General features: G+C 39.2%; 1 protein-coding gene across 4 annotated transcripts in view; it reads right to left on the reverse strand.

The window, feature by feature from the left end:
- Nucleotides 1–20,291, reverse strand: part of UNC5C (unc-5 netrin receptor C) — a 536,701-nt gene that overhangs the window by 102,403 nt on the left and 414,007 nt on the right. For all 4 annotated transcript variants that reach the window (XM_073601191.1, XM_073601177.1, XM_073601183.1 and 1 more), the window contains one exon: nt 12,717–12,820. In XM_073601191.1, the coding sequence (XP_073457292.1) occupies nt 12,717–12,820 (104 nt within the window). The remainder of the gene's footprint in view (nt 1–12,716; nt 12,821–20,291) is intronic.

Consider the following 20,291-nt stretch of genomic DNA (forward strand, 5'->3'; position numbering starts at 1 on the left):
TATACACAATACAAGAGTCTTTAACTTAACAATACATGAATGCAAGAAAGATATTTGTCAAACAGGAAAGAACCTCGATTCCAAAAGCTGTTCCTCTAATGTCCCTTTCAGGCCATACCAAACACTGTAACCAATTTGTTATCCAAAAGGACATAGGCCCCCTCCCTGTTTGATGACATCATTATGTCAACATTTCAGTTACAGTGGCATCACTGCCTTGGGTTTTGTAACAAGGCTACAATAGTATAGATGGAAATGTGTAAAGAAGCTATTTTATTACTTGGATCAATCATTAAATCCATAATCCTTAGAATACAGTGATATAATTTTGCTGTTAAGAACATTAAAACCTGATTAAAAGACAGATATTTCCTTAATAACAGCAATCACTGAGTATGCCAGGTATCAAATCACTAGCGAACAGTTTATTGGCTTAGCAGGGTCTATGCCTGTAGGTGATGAAAGGCAGACTTTCCAATTATAAGTCTGTTAACTGGAAGAATACATAAGCTGTTCTTAATAAACAAATCTAACATAAGTCAAATTAATAATCAATTAGGCATGAGAGCCACCTGACACTGCCTGTTTGGAGGCATTACCATCTGCCAGTGGCATTTTATACTAAAAAAATTGCCATCAGAAAAGTACACTCTAGCTGTCCAATTTTTTCCCCAGGAATATTGGAAAGCAGACAAGAACTTCTCTTCTATGAAATGAATGTTAACTGCCTATGCTTATACCTAACAAACATTAAATTCTTTATGGGTAGCTTTTAGTATAATTCGTTCAACAGCACACTGTTGGAATCCAAAAAAAGATGATATAACAGGACAGACTTGGCTGTACACTGAAGTCTAGGCAAGGGGCAGCAAATTTAGCAACCAAGCACAGAGTTGTTTAGTATTGTGTATCTTTCAAACAAAAGAAGCATAATTTTAAAGTCGACTTGTTGCCAGATAAAAATTAGCCTTTTGATTCCCTAGGAACTAGTGACAACACTGTGACATGAAGCAAAATATGACTCACACTAAACAAATGCATTTAGTTCCTTGGGAAGTGATAAAGAATACTGTATACTCTCTGATATACAAAACTGCTACATCAATTTTGTATGGATGATTTGAACGCTATATTGCCTGTTTTATTAATTTTAGCTTTAGATTTTTTTGCTGCCTGTTTCCCAGTGGGAGAACTTCCTTCACTTTGTGTCCTGGAGAATCAACAGGAAATAAAAGGCTATCTATCCAAAGGGAGAGGAATTCCAATCTCAGACAATTTTTAACTTTTAAACTGTAACTGACATTTTGTAAAAACCCTAATTAATGCATATACTCTTTCTATAATCTATTTGATACTACACCTAAACTGCGGTTATTTCAAAGGTCTTCTATTAATTAGAGAACTATGAATTGTAGGTGCATATTGTAGCTCAAATGTATGAACAAGTTCAACAGTAATTTAAAAAAAGGTACATTTTAACCACTTGACCTCTGAAAGCTTTTACCTCCTTCATGACCAGGGCATTTTTTTGGTGTTCAGCACTGTGCTACTTTAACAGACAATTGCGCGGTCATGCAATGCTGTACGTATGAAATTGATATACTTTTTTCACACAAATAGAGCTTTCTTTTGGTGGTATTTGATCATCATTTTTTATTTTTTATTACCGTATATACTCGAGTATAAGTCGAATTTTTCAGCCCTTTTTTTTGGGCTGAAAGTTTCCCTTCGACTTATACTCGAGTCACCGCCGTCTGTCTGCATGATCAGCGTGTCATGCAGGCAGACGGCGGCCGGCGTGTGATGATAATGCTCGGAGGCTATTCCAGCTTTCAAAAGCCGCACCTCCTGCTCTTCTGTGATAGGCTGAACAGCTGTCAGTGTACAGCCTATCATGGACATTCTCTCATCCTCGTCCGTGGTATGAGAATGAGAGAATGTCCGTGATAGGCAGTCAGCAGTCAGCCTATCACAGACGAGGAGGAGGCGCGGCTTTTGAACTGTGGAATGGCCGCCGAACAGTATCATCACACGCCGGCCGCCGTCTGAGGATGGAGATCGCCACAGGGAGGAAGGAGATCGCCACAGGGAGGAAGGAGATCGCCACAGGGAGGCTACACAGGACACAGGTAGGCTGCACATGCACACAGGACACATGCACACAGGACACAGGGACACAGGAACACAGGACACACATGTACAGGACACACATGTACAGGACACATGTACAGGACACACATGTACAGGACACATGTACAGGACACATGTACAGGACACACATGTACAGGACACACATGTACAGGACACATGTACAGGTAGGCTGCACAGGACACAGGGAGGCATGCAGCTGCAGATGGGCATTATTGACCCTCTGCATTTCTCACCCTCGTCTTATACTCGGGTCAATAAGTTTTTCCCAGTTTTTTGTGGTAAATTAGGGGCCTCGACTTATACTCGGAACAACTTATACTCGAGTATATACGGTATATAAATTTAAAAAAATACCAACCAAGAATATATTTTCTACTTTCTGTTATAAAACATAACCAATACAATCAAATTCCTTCATAAATTTAGGCCAGAATGTATTCTGCTACATGTCTTTGGTAAAAACCAAACTGCATTTGTGGGGACACTATACTATTGGGAACACTAGTATAATTCTGATTGTGATTAAGGTACTGATTCGTACAGACACTATACTAGTAATGGCGGTGATCAGTGACTTATAGTGCAACTGTGACAGTGTAGCGGGCAATCTGTCTCAAAAAAAACACCGGTTGGGAGTGTCACTAACTGATAAACTGACACTGATGTTGCTAGTGACATTAATACAGTGATCAGTGATAATACTGAACACTGTACTAATGACACTGACTGGGAAGGGGTTAATATTAAGGAGCAATCAAGAGGTTAACTGTGTGCCTTACAAGAGTAATGTGTGCTGCTTTTACTAACAGACATGGCTGCTTTTTCTCCCTGAACTCAGAGTTAAATTCAGGGAGAACAAATGGACAGATCGTTGTCTATGTACAAAGCTCTGTGTGTTTGTGATGCTGTCATTGCCATAGGCGATCAGCAGGTTTCAGCCAAAAATAATTGGCTGAAATCTGCTGCCAAACTTGTGCTGTGTCCAATCAGACAGGGGCACGCACAAGCCTGCCACCAAACCAGGAAGTACACTGAGATGTATGGGTACATTGCAGAGGCTGGCTATGCCCCCCGCAGGCAGTCTACCCACTTTGAGTGGGTGCCAAGCGGTTAAATTTGTTCCATAGTATCTACATACTGTACTATTGGACTTGAATAATTTATAGCTTGGTCCAACATCATTTTTTATCTGAAATATATTCACCAACTGATTCAAGTCACTTGGATGAATAAGCATAGTTCAGAAGAAGAAGACATAACTTGACTTACACTAGCTGTTATCCCCTGGGTTTACCATGAGTAACAACTACTGCCCCTGATCAACTCCTTCAAGAAAAGGACCCTCAGGGCAGTAAGCTGCAGATCTGCAGAAGTGTTTAAGATATGTTTAAAAATGTTTTGTTTCTACAGCTATCTGAACATATGGTTATTATGTTGATGCATCAGTGTTAGCAAACTGTCATCTTATGCAGATCACAGAAAGACAGCTTCAGTTATAACAAAGTTTATACAAATTTTGTGTTTTAGTATACCTACATGACAGATGTCTGTAGCATGCGAAAAATAAAACTAGTAACTACAAGTAGATAAGAGGTCACAAAAAGACATACTGGTATCCTCACTGATCTAAACCATTTGAAATCATGGCAGTATTACTGTACTTTAAAGATATAATTCATTAGTACTCATCATCATCACTGATCTCAGGAATGAAGGATTCATTTATCAACATCCAAGTAATGCAACAGATTTAAATGAAATTGGATTTTGTGTACAGTACTAGGTCCCTCAAAGATTTCCTGCTAGCTTGCTGTTGATCAGTTTAGCTTGTCCTGATCTTGACTATGGCTTAGAACCTCAAGTTAGATGTACGCACATTCTGCTAGCTTGTTAACCTGACTTGACCCCTGTTTGTTCATTAGATCGATAGATCTTCTGACACGTGACTCTGAACGTGCTCCACCTGCCTCAATCTTAGAATGCATGGCTCTCTCAAACTATTGCCTTTTGCTTTGACCTGACTTTAACTTTAGTCATCTGTTCCAAGCCTACATTTTTTATGATTTTGTCTGTTTCTTCTTCTGAGGAACATCTAACCTGCTATCATGCTCTTCATTCAAATACTGTGAGGGACTTACTACAATTGCAGCAGACAGAATCTGGAGAAGCTGTACACAGTATTCAATAAGCTCCTATCTTCAGCTTGTTCTGTTAAGCTTTGAAAATGAAAGCTAGTAGCTGATTGGTTGTAAAGCGCAGGTGCTCCAATTCAGTCTGCTCCTGTCATAATAAATCCCCCTCTCTGTGTCTTGTCTTCATGCTAAGTTATTATATATGTCTAATCTTGCTGGGTGCCACATCCCATGTATAGAATAGTGTACAACTGGCTGAGATGAAGGACTTTGTAGGCACTTACACACAAAATATTGTAAAAATACATTTTTATAATATTTATATTTATATATAGTAATATATTGTGTGTAGGTACCTAAAAGTCTTCAATCTCAGCCAATTGTCCACAATTCTTGTCTTCATGCTAGGTGTGGTCTACTGCAGTGGTTCTCAACCCTGTTCTCCAGAACCCCTAACAGGCCATGTTTGCAGGTTATCCTTTATCTTGCACAGGTTCTTTAAATCAGAGTCAATGGCTTGGTATTTTGGACAGCTATTTTATTTAAGAAAAATTCCCAAAACATGGCCTGTTGGGGGTACTTGAGGACAGGGTTGAGAACCACTGGTCTACTGGATAGTTCGGTAAGAAGTCAATATCCTTTGATCCTGGAGAGTGAAGTAATATGACATTTGCATAATATAAGTAGGCAGTTAGGCTAGTAAGGTTCAATGAAAATTCCTCTAAGGATATGTTCAAATGGATGCTAAAAAGAGGCACTTCACATGCGCTATTGACACCCACATAGTTTTCACAATTGCTGGGTCACAAAACATGTCCTAAGCAAAATGGCTTAGTGTATACCAAGAGGGCATAAGGCAGAAAACTTTCCAGTACCATGGGATCTGGATGTTCTTCTGAATTTAGCAAATATGTAAACACATATTGCTACACGCATGTCAACAGAGAAATCATTATGCTTTACCTAACCATTGCAATTGCATGTTAACAGAGAAGTCACTATAATTTGCTTTGATTTGCTCCTGATTTGGCAATTGTGTAATACTTTTTGTCTAACTATCCACTTGTATCCCCTGCATCACTACTCCCTTTACTATAATTATCACTACTGCTATATCTGCTGCTAAATACTGAGATGTTAGTCCAGTGGTGTTCCATTTGGTGCTAAGTTGCTCCAAAAAGAATATGTTTGTTGTTTGTTTTCACATAGATATTTAGTTAAGTTACATAATTAGAGTGATTCTAAGTAGGGAATATACGTTTTCTCTATGGCCCTTGAGGCCCAGACTTTAGCCTCTGTACTAGATCGCTAACATAAGCATAAGTACATATGAAGTAGCTATATATGGTCACATACTCTGCAAATAAACAAGTCATCTGCCATACATTTATATTCAAATTAGCTGACTAGTCTGAACATACTGAATTAATGTGAGGCAAGCTAAAGTATTCATATATTCATTAGTGCTCTGTCCTTTGTGTTGATAATAAAATTGAAAAGATTCTACAAGGAAGAACCATTAAGCCGCTCTTAAATCTCAATGTTTGATCTTCTGAACAACTTCAAAAGTTAAAAAAAGAGAGAATAGCTCTTTTGAAAGTCAAATGGGCATGCATTTTTTAGCTTGCCAAGTGTTAATTGGTGCATGCTCTAAGCCCTGGTACAAATGCAATTCTAAGTCAATTAGCTAGCAATCAGGAACCCTTGCTTCTTGACAAAGTGTACTAGTATGTTATAAAGTATTAAAGGAACAATCATTACCACCTCATAAAAATCTTTACAACCTCGTCTTCTTAAGATGCACTCACCAGCCACCTGGGCCATGCTCTGCAATCTTAGCCTGGCTGACTAATTATCACACTAAAGGAAAGTTGCTATCATTTGTTGTTTCATTATCAAAGAGTTGGGATGCTGGCTCCTAAGTCGATCCTTCGGCATAGTTCTAGAATCTATTCATTTTAAACAAGGTTTTTATTCTGTGCACCTTTATAGTGTACACACAGGAATTCAATAGAAAGAGAATGTTCAATCCTTCACATCTCAGTGTGTTCTACTGTATAAATAACTGTAATAAATTACATGCAGTTTCTTTACATTATTAAGATATAAGAGGAGTGAATCCAGTTTGGATAAACTAGTTTTACTAGATTTTAATATAATCAATATTTGGTCATCATTCATCATGGCTGATTAATGGCTGCATTCACTGTATGAAGTAATGTCTGCACAGTAAAGACAAACATAGTATTTATAAATTCAGCCAAATAACACATCCCCCCCCCCCAAACTCTGCTTTTCAGTATGATTTAGAATTCCATATGTTTCATTTGTCTAGTCAATACACTGAACTGTTGAAGTATTCTTTACATCTTGAAGGACTGTTATGCTTGAAATTCCTCTAGCATTTTACTTTAATCACTATGCTATCATAGTGGACTGTAACTAGCTAATGGCTTTATTCACAGGAACTATTGCAGATACAATGTAACCACAACAGTTACTATTGAACAAATTAGGAAAGTAACATTGACAGTATGGGAATAATCTCCCAAGATCCCCAAATCCAGCATGACTGTAATGATTCTCGACTGAGAATCTCCTAAATTGAACCCTAGATATTTTTTTTCTAAAGAAGAAGGGCACTCAGAGAAGACTGGACACACCAATAGATTTGTTTTGTATTTTTTGCTAAAGGAGAGAATTTAATATTTTTAACAACTTGCCGACCTCAATAAGTATATATACATTGTGGTTTTCAAGTGGTTTACCGGGGTTATGGCTATAGCTATCAGCCATAACCCTGGTATCTTTTTTTGTCATTAGCCACTGGATCTCTTTCTGTAGCAGTGGGAGGGGATGTTTCCCCCTCCCACCGGTCACAGGTGTCTCTTGGGCTTACCATTTCTGATGGCTTGCCCAAGAAACAATCTGATGGTGCCGCCGGCTGTTCAGAGGCAGAGAGAGACCAGATTGTCTCTGATTGCCTCTAAGGCCTTGGAGGACCACCATGTGTCACCGATCATGACGTCATTTCTGGTCCAGGGTGGAAGTAAACAACTTTTTTTTAAAACAAAAGATCCCAAAAAAATTGGGGATATTTTGCTTTTAAAGTTAAGGTAGAGACTTGGGGTCTTTTTGACCCCAGATCTCTCTACATAAGGAGGACCTGTCGTCCTTATGTCTATTACAAGGGATGTTTATTTTCCTTGTAATAGAAATAAAAGTGGTAAAAAAAAAGTTAAAGGGACAGTGTAAAAATAAAAAATAGAATAAATAATAAAAAAAATTTAAAGTACCCCATCCCTCCATGCTCACGGCCAGACACAAACGCATGTGTAAGTTTTGAACGCATATGTAAATGGTGTTCGCACCACACATGTGAGGTATTGCTGCAAACGTTAGAACAAGATAAATTATTCTAGCGCTAGACATCCTCTGTAACTTTAAACAGGCAACCTGTAAAGGCATTTAAAGCGTTGCCTATGGTGATTTTTAAGTACTGTAGTTTATCTATTTACTTGGCATAACATCATCTTTCATATTTTACAAAAAAAATTGGGGTATATATTGTGGGGTTTTTTTATTCATTAAAATAGCATTTGAAAAACTGCTGCATAAATACGATGTGACATAAAAAACTGCAACAATTGCCATTTTTCCCTAGGGTCTGTGCAAAAAATATATATATAATGTTTGGGGGTTATAAGTAATTTTCTAGCAAAAAATACTGATTTAAACCTGTAAACAAAAAGTACTAGAAAAAGTTTGGTTAAAACATCCTTTAAACAGCCCCCAGGAAGAACCTGTTATCATTCAAGCAAGGTATAACTTCTCAAATCCTGTGCAACCTCTTGAGACACTGGCAACAAAGAACAGTCCAGTGCCCATTAGTACCAGGCTGTTTTTTTTTTTTTTTAGTAGGCTCCTTCTTGCCTGGAGAAACCCTTCAGACTGTAATAGATATGTCTGAATCCTCTTGGCCACACAGCCACATGGATATCACCCAATATGACCAACTTATGGAGAAATATGATATCACAATTATAGCAAAAATTAAAAAAAAAAAACAATAAACAAATCAGTGATGACTATGGCTTATTTGTATCTCCAACTGAGCTGAACCTTAAACCTGGCACCTTAAATTACTCATCGCTTCTTTGTATACGTCTGCTTAAAATCACATACAGTATATTGTGTTAATTATTGCTGTATTGGGAAGTTCAGGGCTCAGTATTTTGTACCTATGGGTTACATTGAAATCTCTATTGTATTCTATTGAAATTTGAGCTGTATGACTATTCTACATAAATCCATTAGACTCCCTAGGGGGACCTACAGAACACTCTCAGTGCATAATTTAACTGCTACAACATAAAGTATGTGCAGCAGGCAGTGTGCCTATTTCATTCTAACAGCATCATTTGTATTCTGTAACAGGTGAAAATGTCTTTATAAACTGAGAAACTGATAAGATAAGACTACAGAAGAGATTAATATTACAGCTGTTGTGAGGATGACCTGCTCCACAATATGTATAAAGGATCAGCGACAATATTAGAAATAAAAAAAACTCTGCATATCTGTAAGCTGTTGTGGGGCATTCTCTTACATTTTCCTCTAATCCAAGCTCTTAGATTAGAGATTTAGCCTATTTTATCAGCAGGAAAATACCTTGCATTCAAAGCAAAAAGCAAATATAAGACATCAAAATGACAACGCAAAACAGCTACACTTAAGTAAAAAATCAGATAATATCCACAAAAACACCTTTTCTTTAATTGGCAAATATATTTTGTTTCCTCAATTAGTATACCATATGTTTTCTTTTTTTTGTATTGATGTTTATAGCAAGATTTCCAAATAAAAAGTAGCATTGTGCTTTCAAGAAGATGTTAAAATCCTTAATTATAACCCAGTTACAGCTCTGTTAAACCAACTTTGCAAATTATGGCGATCATTTTCTATACCAGCACGTGTTCACCTAAAATACCGTATTTATGTACCAGTTAAACTTTTTCAATTTTTTTCCACTAAACAAGTTTGAATAAATAAAGTAAAAACAACCAAGTGTACAAGGGTGTTTTTTGCCTTAGTGCAAATCATGTTCACACTGTACAAAAAAATGGTTATATTTAATGCAAAACTCAATTTTTTTTAGACTGAGCTAGTTACAAGTTCTTTTAATGCCTCCTATTCTATTTTTCTCACTAGGAAAAACATTTAATCACAATCAGCATGCTGGTCATCAGTTGCTCACAAACACTTGTAACAGCCAACTATCAAGTGCCTCATTCTTTCCAATCCCCACTCCCACCATCATTAGCCCTATTAAAATTTTTCCATTTAGAACATAAATTTGGTTGTCACTATAATGTATGTTTTGGCCACGCCCACAGTAATAGTGGTGATGTTGTGCTTTTTTTTTTTTTTTACTTTGCAGATAAAAGCATCTGCTCAATTTCTTTTCCACTGTTGACTCTGTTGATATTAATAGTATAACTTTCATACAATTTTTAACTTGTCACAGCATTAAAAAAAAATTTAACCAAAATTGGCACACTTTTTGTTGTTTATTTAAAGCAGAACTTCACTCCCACTCACTTTATACCTTAAATTCTGCAATCCTCCTCTGCATCCAAAGAACTGGTTTTATATTTGTTTAGTTACATTTTTTGTTACACTTCAGCCCTCCCTGTCTCTATTCTCACCTAGGGGTGAATGATCTGAATCTTGAAGCCCGTCACATCAGCTGCAACACAGTAGTTGGTGGTGCACAATCAGGGGACTTTCAGCCTGAACCAGGAAGAGACTGCTGGTTCCTGATGACGTCAGAAAGGAAGAAGGCCACACAGGGCTCGGAGAGTAATAAAATACAGCAGCACAATGATGTATACAGGAGTATGTTTATTATTATTATTTCTAAGATATAAACAATTTATTCAGAGCTCTACATACTGTACATTCAGATCAGTCCCCACCCTCAAGGAGCTAAAAAACCAAAGTCCCTAACTCACACACGTACATACACATGCACACATTAGGGATGAGCCGAACACCCATCGGTTCCGTTCGCACCAGAACATGCGAACAGACAAAAAATTGTGCGAACACTGTTAAAGTCTATGGGACACGAACGTGAAAAATCAAAAGTGTTGATTTTAAAGGCTTATATGCAGGTTATTGCCATAAAAAGTGTTTGGGGATCCGGGTACTGCCTCAGGGGACATGTATCAATGTAAAAAAAAAGTTTTTAAAGCAGGTGTTTTTTTCAGGAGCAGTGATTTTAATAATGCTTAAAGTGAAACAAGAAAAATTAAATATTACTTTAAATATTGAGCCTGGGGGTCCCCTTAGTCTTCCTGTAAAGTGGCACATCTTTCTCTTGTGTTTTACTGTGCCACAGCAAAATTACATTTCGAAAGGAAAAAAATGTCATCTGAAATTTCTCGCGGCTGTAATGTATTGTCGGCTCCTGGTAATATAGATGAAAAATCATTGAAAAATGGCGTGTGGCCCCCCAGTTCATACCAGGCTCTTCAGTTTTGGTATGGATATTAAGGGGAATGCCACAACATTTTTTTTCTTAAATGGCGTGGGACACCCCCCCAAAATCCATACTAGACCCTTATCCGAGCAAGCAGCCATGGCAGGCCAGGAAGGGGAGGGATGAGCGAGAGCCCCCCTCCTGAACCATACCAGGCCCGCTTGCCCTCAACATGGGGAGGGTGCTCACCTTGTTCCATGTTTATTGGGACAAGGGCCTCATCCCCACAACCCTTGTCCGGTGGTTGTGGGGGTCTGCGGGCGGGGGCTTATCAGAATCCGGAAGCCCCCTTTAACAAGGTGGCCCCCAGATCCTGCCCCCTATGTGAATGGGTAGGGTACCCCTACCCTAAAAATGACAGGAGACAGTTTTTGACAACTCCTTTATTAAAAAAAAAAAATGTCCCGCAATGTTCATCCATCTTTAATCACAGCGCCAACAGACCCAAAAAATAGAAAAAAACTCTGCCTCGATGGGAGGCGCCCCACTGGCTGCTGTCTCTTGGCTGTGACAGCTGTTATAAAGACAAGGGCGAGGCCACCCGGTGATGTAAACGGATGACCCCGCCCCCTCTGACGTCACATGAGCACATCCCTAGCACACATATTAGGGCAGTTTGCACAGGAGACAATTAACCTACCGGCATGTATTTGGAGTGTGGGAGGAAACCAGAGTATCCCCACACACAGGGAAAATAAGCAAACACCGTATGGTGTCCTGAACAGGATTCAAATGGGGGACCCTACTGTTGCAAGGCAGAAGCACTAACCACCAAGCCACTGTGCTGTCCTGTTTAATTATGTTTAAAAAAGATCCCAGTGAAAAAAGATTAGAAAGGGGGCTAAACAATACAACACATAAGAAGGTGAAGTTGCTCTTTAAAGTGGAAGTATAGTTACCTTCATTCCAGTGCTGAGATGTCCCAGTGCTCCCTGCTGACCTCTGATATCTTCAGCCAGTCTTCTTCGGGTGTACTGATCTTTGGCGGTTTTAATTGACCTGGCTGATATTATGTCACTCCCACATATGTGTGGGAGTTAAAGTGTTTGTAACCCTATAAAAAAAGTGAGCTCCTGTTCTCCTATAGCAGGTTAACCTTCTCCTTTCATAGATGTAAAAAACCTGTAGATCCTGTGTCCCTCTCTGTGTGCTGACCGTGATAATCATGGCTACCGAGCCCTGATTACCATGGTCAGTTTATGTATCTCCATCATCTGCAGCTCTCCTCTGTCCACCTCACCCCTCCCTCCCAGCCTGTCAGCTTTGTGTCTCCCCCTCCCCGCCGCTATTATTAATTAAAAAAGTTTACTAATTGTCACTGGCAACCCCTCTGTTTTATCCAGGCATAATGCTCCCTGTAAGTGTTTTTTTAAATGAATACCTTCTTTTTAGCTATATTCAGGCCGGTCATGTGACTCTCTGCTACTCCGATCCAGGGCTACAGTGGGAGGGGCCGAGCAGCCACGTGACCTCCCTGGCTGATGTCAGATGATCTTAGCCCCTCTCGCTGTAGCCCTGGATTGGAGCAGCAGAGTGGCCGGGAGTCACGAGAATGGTCTAAATATAGCTGAAAAAAGGTATTTAGAGGCTTTGTTTAAAAAACATTTACAGAGTGCATTATGCCTGGATAAAACAGAGGGGCTCTCAGTGATTCTTTTTGAAACAACCACTTTAATTAATCTCAGCATTGCTGAAAACTGTACAGTGAGCTGTGTGTATGTGAGGATAGGCAGATAAGAAACTTTAATACAAACGAGGCAACGTATGTCTCCTCCTACATTAAAAACATCATATTTGTAATTTTTTAATTTATTTTTTATTAAAGTTCCACTCTTAGCACAACTTGCTTCATTTTCATATAACTAAACTGCATGTCATATATTACTGACCTCAGCTACTGGGATCCCTTCTGGTGGACGACATTGCAAAAGAACTTCCTGTTCCAATGATACTTCCTTCCCAAGTGGTTCTTGTTCAAAAGTCTTCCGTAAATCTAAAAAGTAATAAGGAGCTAGTTAATACCTTAGAAACCTGCATATACTGTACTTCTTTCTGCTCATACATACTTCTTACTGCTCATGCATTTGAGCCCTGAGTAACCAGAGTTGCCTCTAAATCTACCGTCTTGGCTTCCGGCTGGCTACTCAGAACCAGCTAGTGCTGGAGTTTCAGGCAAACAGGCAAATGCTGCGCGCACCAGAAATTTGGTGGGGAACAAAGAGAAATCTTCGCTACATGCCTTACATATTAAGACAGTCATTTCAGTACACTCTTTCAGCACAATATGTGAAGAAACATGGTCATGGATCTCATTTTTTTAACACCTTCAACATAGAGAGAAACTAGCATAGTAACATTTGTTCGTCTTCCATCAGTGCACAACAAATATACATGTAGGATAAATAGCTCTGCAGTTTTTTTTTAAATACATCCCCCACTATCAATCATTTGAATTAATTCTTATTATATTAAATTCTTTGATGAAACCGGTAATTTAATAAGATTTGAGATGAAAGTATTTAACGTAGTACATGATTACATAATAATTGGACTATTGTAAAATACTAACATAACGTCCAATCACAAATTGCAATTAGATCCTTAACCCTAAACACCTACCCTTAACCTAACCCCAAGAATCAAACTGAAACCCCAATGTGTGTCCCATGGTGTCTTACCACTGGTTTTTAGATAAACTTTTATTTTTGTTGGGGTGCATGCCTAAAGCCAATCCCGTTTTTTTTATACATCCCACTACACATACTTTAAAACTTGCAGTCTTCAGGCCAGTCATGTGACACTGTGGGTCCATTCTCTTTTGCTGGTTTCAGTAGGTGGTCCTTACTCCTGCACAGAGCAGTGTTCATTAAAGGCATGTGAGTGGCATTCTGTTCAGGAGTACTATGAGCCCCCCAACACACCTCAGAATGTACGTCCATGACATGCTCACAGAAAGTGGGTTATATGATGCTGGATATCATTCAAGCCCAAAAGAGGACTATATCATAGAGTGGTAAGTCTTCATGGAGATTCAGTAGAGGGGAGGGGAAAATTGTAGCCAAAGCCGCTTTTTTTTTTTAAACTAGTTGAGTAATTAATTTTTCATTTAAGTGCAGTTTCTCAGGTAGTAAATCCTTTTGGGAAAGTACATAGATGTTAAGGCACCTTAACTCTAAATGGGCAGCATAGTCTAATCCTAAACTTAATCCTGAATACTCAATATTATTATTGTGTGAAAAGAAGAAATATACTAATGCAGACGCACAATATTTCTAGAAAACAATGATGAAAAACCCACATAAAAGGGCTGTAGGGAATTTAACTAATTTGGTGTAAGGGATGGTCAAGTAACCAACCAAGTTTCACTTAACTGGCAAATGTATGGCAAATTTTCAAATTATTTTCCTTGCAAATGTATGGCAAATTATTTTCCTTGCATGTCCCCCTCGGATCTACAGCGACTGCACTTTCAAGTGCACTTCCAAGTGCACTTGCAGTGCACTTGTAGTGCAAAGTGGATTTGTTTTTAGTAAATAAACCCCAGTATTCGATATCTTATTTTTTATTTTTATTATCATTATCACTATTTTCATTTTTCATTCCTTACTTTTTTATTTTTTATCATCACTTTTACTTCTCATTTTTTAAAATTTTTTCATCACATATAGATCATTTATTTTTCATCCTTCATCATTCATTCTCCACATCATTCACTCATTTCTACTTCTATTTTCAATGTTTTATTTGTAATCTCTATCACATCACTTTCATTTTCCTACAGTCTATCTTTCTTCAGATTCCACCTCATTCCCTATGTTTATTTTACTTTTTTTTCTTCCCTTACCCCATCATTCCTCTCTCAACAGCCAGAAAGATTAACTACACACACCTGCCAGCCCTTTATACACTTTAATGACTACCGATGATGCTTATATGGAACCAGAGCGAAACACATTGGGGGCGTGGCCTGGCGGAAGCCCAGGCTAAGGTTGCCACTCTGATTACTACTAAAGGATTTTGTGTATGTGTGGCACTAGGGATTTCTTCCTGCTTTCCCCTCAGCAATCACAGGAACTGGGACGAGCACCATCTCTTGCCAGCACTCCCGCAATGGATATGAAGCCCCCGTGCTACTCCCCATGTTGATGGAGCCTGAGCAGCACACCAACCTATTGTGGGTCACCATGTCTGTACAATGTCTGTAACTTTAAAATGTAGCTGAACTTGAGCTTTTATTTTAGTTAGTCAAGTTGAAAACAGTGCCCCTCTAATAAGTACAAGTACGCTTAAAAGCTTGCATAGTTAGATGAAAGTACAAATCTTTATTACAGCCCTTCCCTAACATTTTATAGAAAGGTTGAGTTTCAATTGACTGATTCTTCCAACACATTCTAAAACATTCAATACTAACTTTTATTTAATCACTTACTACTCTCCAATAACTTCTGAACAACAGGATCTGCAAGCTATTATTTTAGAAATCTATGGCAAATTTTAAACAGCTCTGTGATCTTTGGTCCCTGTACATAATATAGTTGTTGTGAATAGTTTGGTGTTGATTCACAATCATGTTATGAATGAACCTATCTGTCATATATCCAATGCTAGGAAATTGCACCAAGTTCAGCACTGACAGATTAAATAAAATAACCACATATTTCCATTCAGTCATTTTGCAGCCAAACCAGATGGTATTAATTTAGAGTTTGCATTTTGAAATTCCAGTAGTTTATTTACGAATTTATTAGATTTTCAGTACAGTCGTCTGTTTAGTTAACCTCCTTGTGCATGTCACTGATTTATATAATGAAGACACAACCTTTTGACCTGTGACTGGCACTCCTATTCTAGTTGAGTCATACCATGAAAGATCTTAACAATTCCAGTCATTATGTGCACATGGTTTCAGGAGCTAAGAAATGTGATACCACTTCTTGTCTGGATTTTTGATGGTTTACTGGTGCAGAGAATACTTCTTAACTACCTTCATCCATTATTCATATGATACCAGCAGTCTGGTTTTATGCTTCATAATCAACACCAATAATTAACATCAGTAACCACAAGATTTTTGTTTGTGAGATTGTGATTCAATTTTAGTTTTTCCTTTCACATAATGGATACATTTATATTCCCTCTAATCACACAGATATAAAGCAATCTTTCAATGTAGTCCCTTTTTTACACCTTTCTGCCCGGCCTACAGCAGAATGATGGCCAGGAGGTGGCTTTGTCATCCTGACTGGATGTCATATGACTTCCTGTCAGAAAGTGTCACTTGTGCGACCATGTAGTGGCATGATCTGACGCTGGCTGTGTACACAGGACACAGCCAATGACTGAGCAGTGTACCGGCTTGCTGCCAGTGCCATGTGACCGCCATGGCCAATCACAGCAGGTCACATGACAGTTCCACACAATAGATGGCTTCCTTTCATGCCATCCATTATGTATAATTGTGTTACTAGCTGTAATTGGTCAATTTGTTCACATGGTACAGGCAGGGCCAATCACAGCCCATGTATACCATGTGATTAGCTTTGACCAATAACAGCTAATCACAACAAAACAAACTGAATGAATCAGTTTCATTCAATAAAATTCTTGCTTATAGCAATGTAATTCACTGCTATAAGCCAACATAATGTGTAAAAAAAAATCCCGATCACTGACCCAGAGTAGTACAATGTTACTATGGTAACATTATATTGCTCTGGTTACAGTGTGTTAAAAAAAATGTAAAAGAAAGAAAAAAAATGTAATTAAAAAATTACATTTTTTTTTTCATACTGTCACCAGTCAGTGTCCCTGATCACCGCCACACCATTTATATGATGACGCTGTACTGCACTGGTGACAGTATGTAAAAAAAATTGTAAACATTTTTTTTATTTCCTAAATTACTCTAACCTAAACAGTTTTTTTAAAAAAAAGAAAATATGTCATTTGATAAAGTACAACTAAAAGCAAAACTTTTTTTCATTTTTGATAATGTTAAAAATAACAGAGAGGTTGAATCTCCCTAATGGGGACTTTCTCCACACTCCGTGTGATATCACTGGGCAAATCAGGAGCATTAATACTGTGACATGAGGAGAAAGGGAGGGAGTCACACAGTGGCGACACTAGGGTTGATGTCACCTGGTGGTGTAAAAGATGGTGTCACCCCCCAGGCACTGAGCAGGCTGCATCGGTGTGGCTCTTCCCCCTTAACCTGCCACAGTGGATGGAGCCTGAATGGGATCAGGGGATGGATGGAGCCGGGATGGGATAGAGGTGGTAGATGGAGCCGGGATAGGGGTGGTGGAAGAAGGCTGTATGGGATCGGGGGGATGGATGGAGCCGGGATGGGATCTTTGATTTGGAGGGTTAGAGGATATGTGCAAAAATAATGCACCCTTCTAGCTCATATCTGCTAACCCCCACCTCCTCCATAAAATCACTCCTGGCAGCATAATTGTTACCTGCCCAGCCCCCCCTCCCAATCACCATGTGCCCCTTCTCTGCAAGACTCCTGTTATTATAGACCTCAGCCCCGGGCAGATGCTATAGAGGGGTGTGTCTCCTCAGCTCTTCCTCCCGGTCTGTGTACTTGAAACGTCAGAGTCGAGGAGGCCATAGCCTGGTCTGCAGTGAGTGCAGCTGGTGGGGAGAAAAATGCGATTGTGGTGTTTGGGGGTGTGTGGGACTGTTGGACCACGGGCACCCTGCCTGTCTCTGCCTCACTTCCTCCTCACCCACCCTCCCTGCATATCACGTGGCGCTGAGGAGATCCCGGAAGGGAAGGAGGATAAGGAGGGAGCTGTGGCACCCTAACAATTCGGTGTCCGGTGCCAGTCCGGGTGGATGTCACCCGGGTGCAGGCCGCAACCCCCGCAACTGGAGTCACATGCTCCATCATACCCACAAAGATTGTTAATTTTTTTTGCTCCAAATAGCCAAACAGACTGGCAAGGAAGGGTAGAAAAGGTGTGTATTATGGGGAAGCATGTGGACCTGTGTTTTGTTACAATGGAGACGAAAAGTATTCAGACCCCCTTACATTTTTCACTCTTTGTTATATTGCAGCCATTTGCTAAAATCATTTGAATTCATTTTTTCCCTCATTAATGTACACACAGCACCCCATATTGACAGAAAAACACAGAATTGTTGACATTTTTGCAGATTTATTAAAAAAGAAAAACTGAAATATCACATGGTCCTAAGTATTCAGACGCTTTGCTGTGACACTCATATATTTAACTCAGATGCTGTCCATTTCTTCTGATCATCCTTGAGATGGTTCGATGCCTTCATTTGAGTCCAGCTGTGTTTGTTTATACTGATTGGACTTGATTAGGAAAGCCACACACCTGTTTATATAAGACCTTACAGCTCACAGTGCATGTCAGAGCAAATGAGAATCATGAGGTCAAAGGAACTGCCTGAAGAGCTCAGAGACAAAATTGTGGCAAGGCACACATCTGGTCAAGGTTACAAAAAAATTTCTGCTGCACTTAAGGTTCCTAAGAGCACAGTGGCCTCCATAATCCTTAAATGGAAGATGTTTGGGATGACCAGAACCCTTCCTAGAGCTGGCCGTCCGGGCAAACTGAGTGGGGGAGAAGAGCCTTCACCAATCAGGGCTTTATGGCAAATTGGCCGGACGGAAGCCTCTCCTCAGTGCAAGACACATGAAAGCCTGCATGGAGTTTGCTAAAAAACACCTGAAGGACTCCAAGATGGTGAGAAATAAGATTCTCTGGTCTGATGAGACCAAAATAGAACTTTTTGGCCATAATTCTAAGCGGTATGTGTGGAGAAAACCAGGCACTGCTCATCACCTGTCCAATACAGTCCCAACAGTGAAGCATGGTGGTGGCAGCATCATGCTGTGGGGGGGTGTTTTTCAGCTGCAGGGACAGGACGACTAGTTGCAATTGAGGGAAATATGAATGCGGCCAAGTACAGGGATATCCTGGATGAAAACCTTCTCCAGAGTGCTCAGGACCTCAGACTGGGCCGAAGGTTTACCTTCCAACAAGACAATGACCCTAAGCACACAACTAAAATAATGAAGGAGTGGCTTCACAGCAACTCTGTGAGTGTTCTTGAATGGCCCAGCCAGAGCCCTGACTTAAACCCAATTGAGCATCTCTGGAGAGACCTAAAAATGGCTGTCCACCAACGTTTACCATCCAACCTGACAGAACTGGAGAGGATCTGCAAGGAGGAATGGCAGAGGATCCCCAAATCCAGGTGTGAAAAACTTGTTGCATCTTTCCCAAAAAGACTCATGGCTGTATTAGATGAAAAGGGTGCTTCTACTAAATACTGAGCAAAGGGTCTGAATACTTAGGACCATGAGATATTTCAGTTTTTCTTTTTTAATAAATCTGCAAAAATGTCAACAATTCTGTGTTTTTCTGTCAATATGGTGTGCTGTGTGTACATTAATGAGGAGAAAAATGAACTTAAATGATTTTAGCAAATGGCTGCAATATAACAAAGAGTGAAAAATGTAAGGGGGTCTGAATACTTTCCGTCCCCACTGTACATCACCCAATCAAATAAAAATGGTTATCTTTGTCACATGATATGCCCTACTTATAACATAAGGAACAAATAACATTTTAATGACACATGTTGGTTGTCTAGAGCCAGTCGTACATATTAGTTGTCAGGCAGACCTTAAAACCAATTAAAGTCTGTAAATTCTGTTCCGTACACACTTACAAAGTATATGTATGTGACCTGTGACACTAAGCTTATATCTTCACTGTGAATATAGAACTCTGGAGCAGTAGGTATGATTTCCAATTTTCTTGATCTATCTTTCATCTAGATATGATTTCTCCAGTGATGCCCTTATCACGTTTATGAGCCAGTTAAACCTTTTCATTTCACGTTTCTTTTTTAATTTTACATATAACAGGACATACAGTATATGTGATAAAAAATATAGCATAGAACTGATCAATATACTTGGAAACATGAGCGTGTGTTCTTTTAATATGGCTTTAAATTTTTCATTTCTAGGATGAAATTGCATTTTAAATAACCCCGGCAAACTCTCCACAGGGGTTAAAAGTGTCTAGAGAGGTATTTCATGGCATGTGGCTGACCTTCTATTAAATAAATATAAGCATCTTCTGTGGCAGACACATTTTTCACACATTCAAATTACTCCTCAGTTAATTCTATTACATGCTCAATGAACAGAAATGTTCAATACTTTTTTCTGTTTTAATGGACTATAGTTGTAGAGTGCCGACTCTCTGGAGGATGAAATCATTTTTTTTTTAATCCTGCACAACAATAGTTGGTGATCAGTAAGGGAAAGGAAAAGTTTTATGGCATATGGTAAAGTTAGCTAATTATGTCATCAACCTGGAGTACAGTCTGCACACAAAGACCAGACCTTGCAATTATTGAAGGAGAAACTGCTGTGAATAGGAAGATTCAATTTTTAGCATATTTCT

The sequence above is a fragment of the Aquarana catesbeiana genome, linkage group LG01, assembly GCF_042186555.1.
Source record: "Aquarana catesbeiana isolate 2022-GZ linkage group LG01, ASM4218655v1, whole genome shotgun sequence".
NCBI lineage: Eukaryota > Metazoa > Chordata > Amphibia > Anura > Ranidae > Aquarana > Aquarana catesbeiana.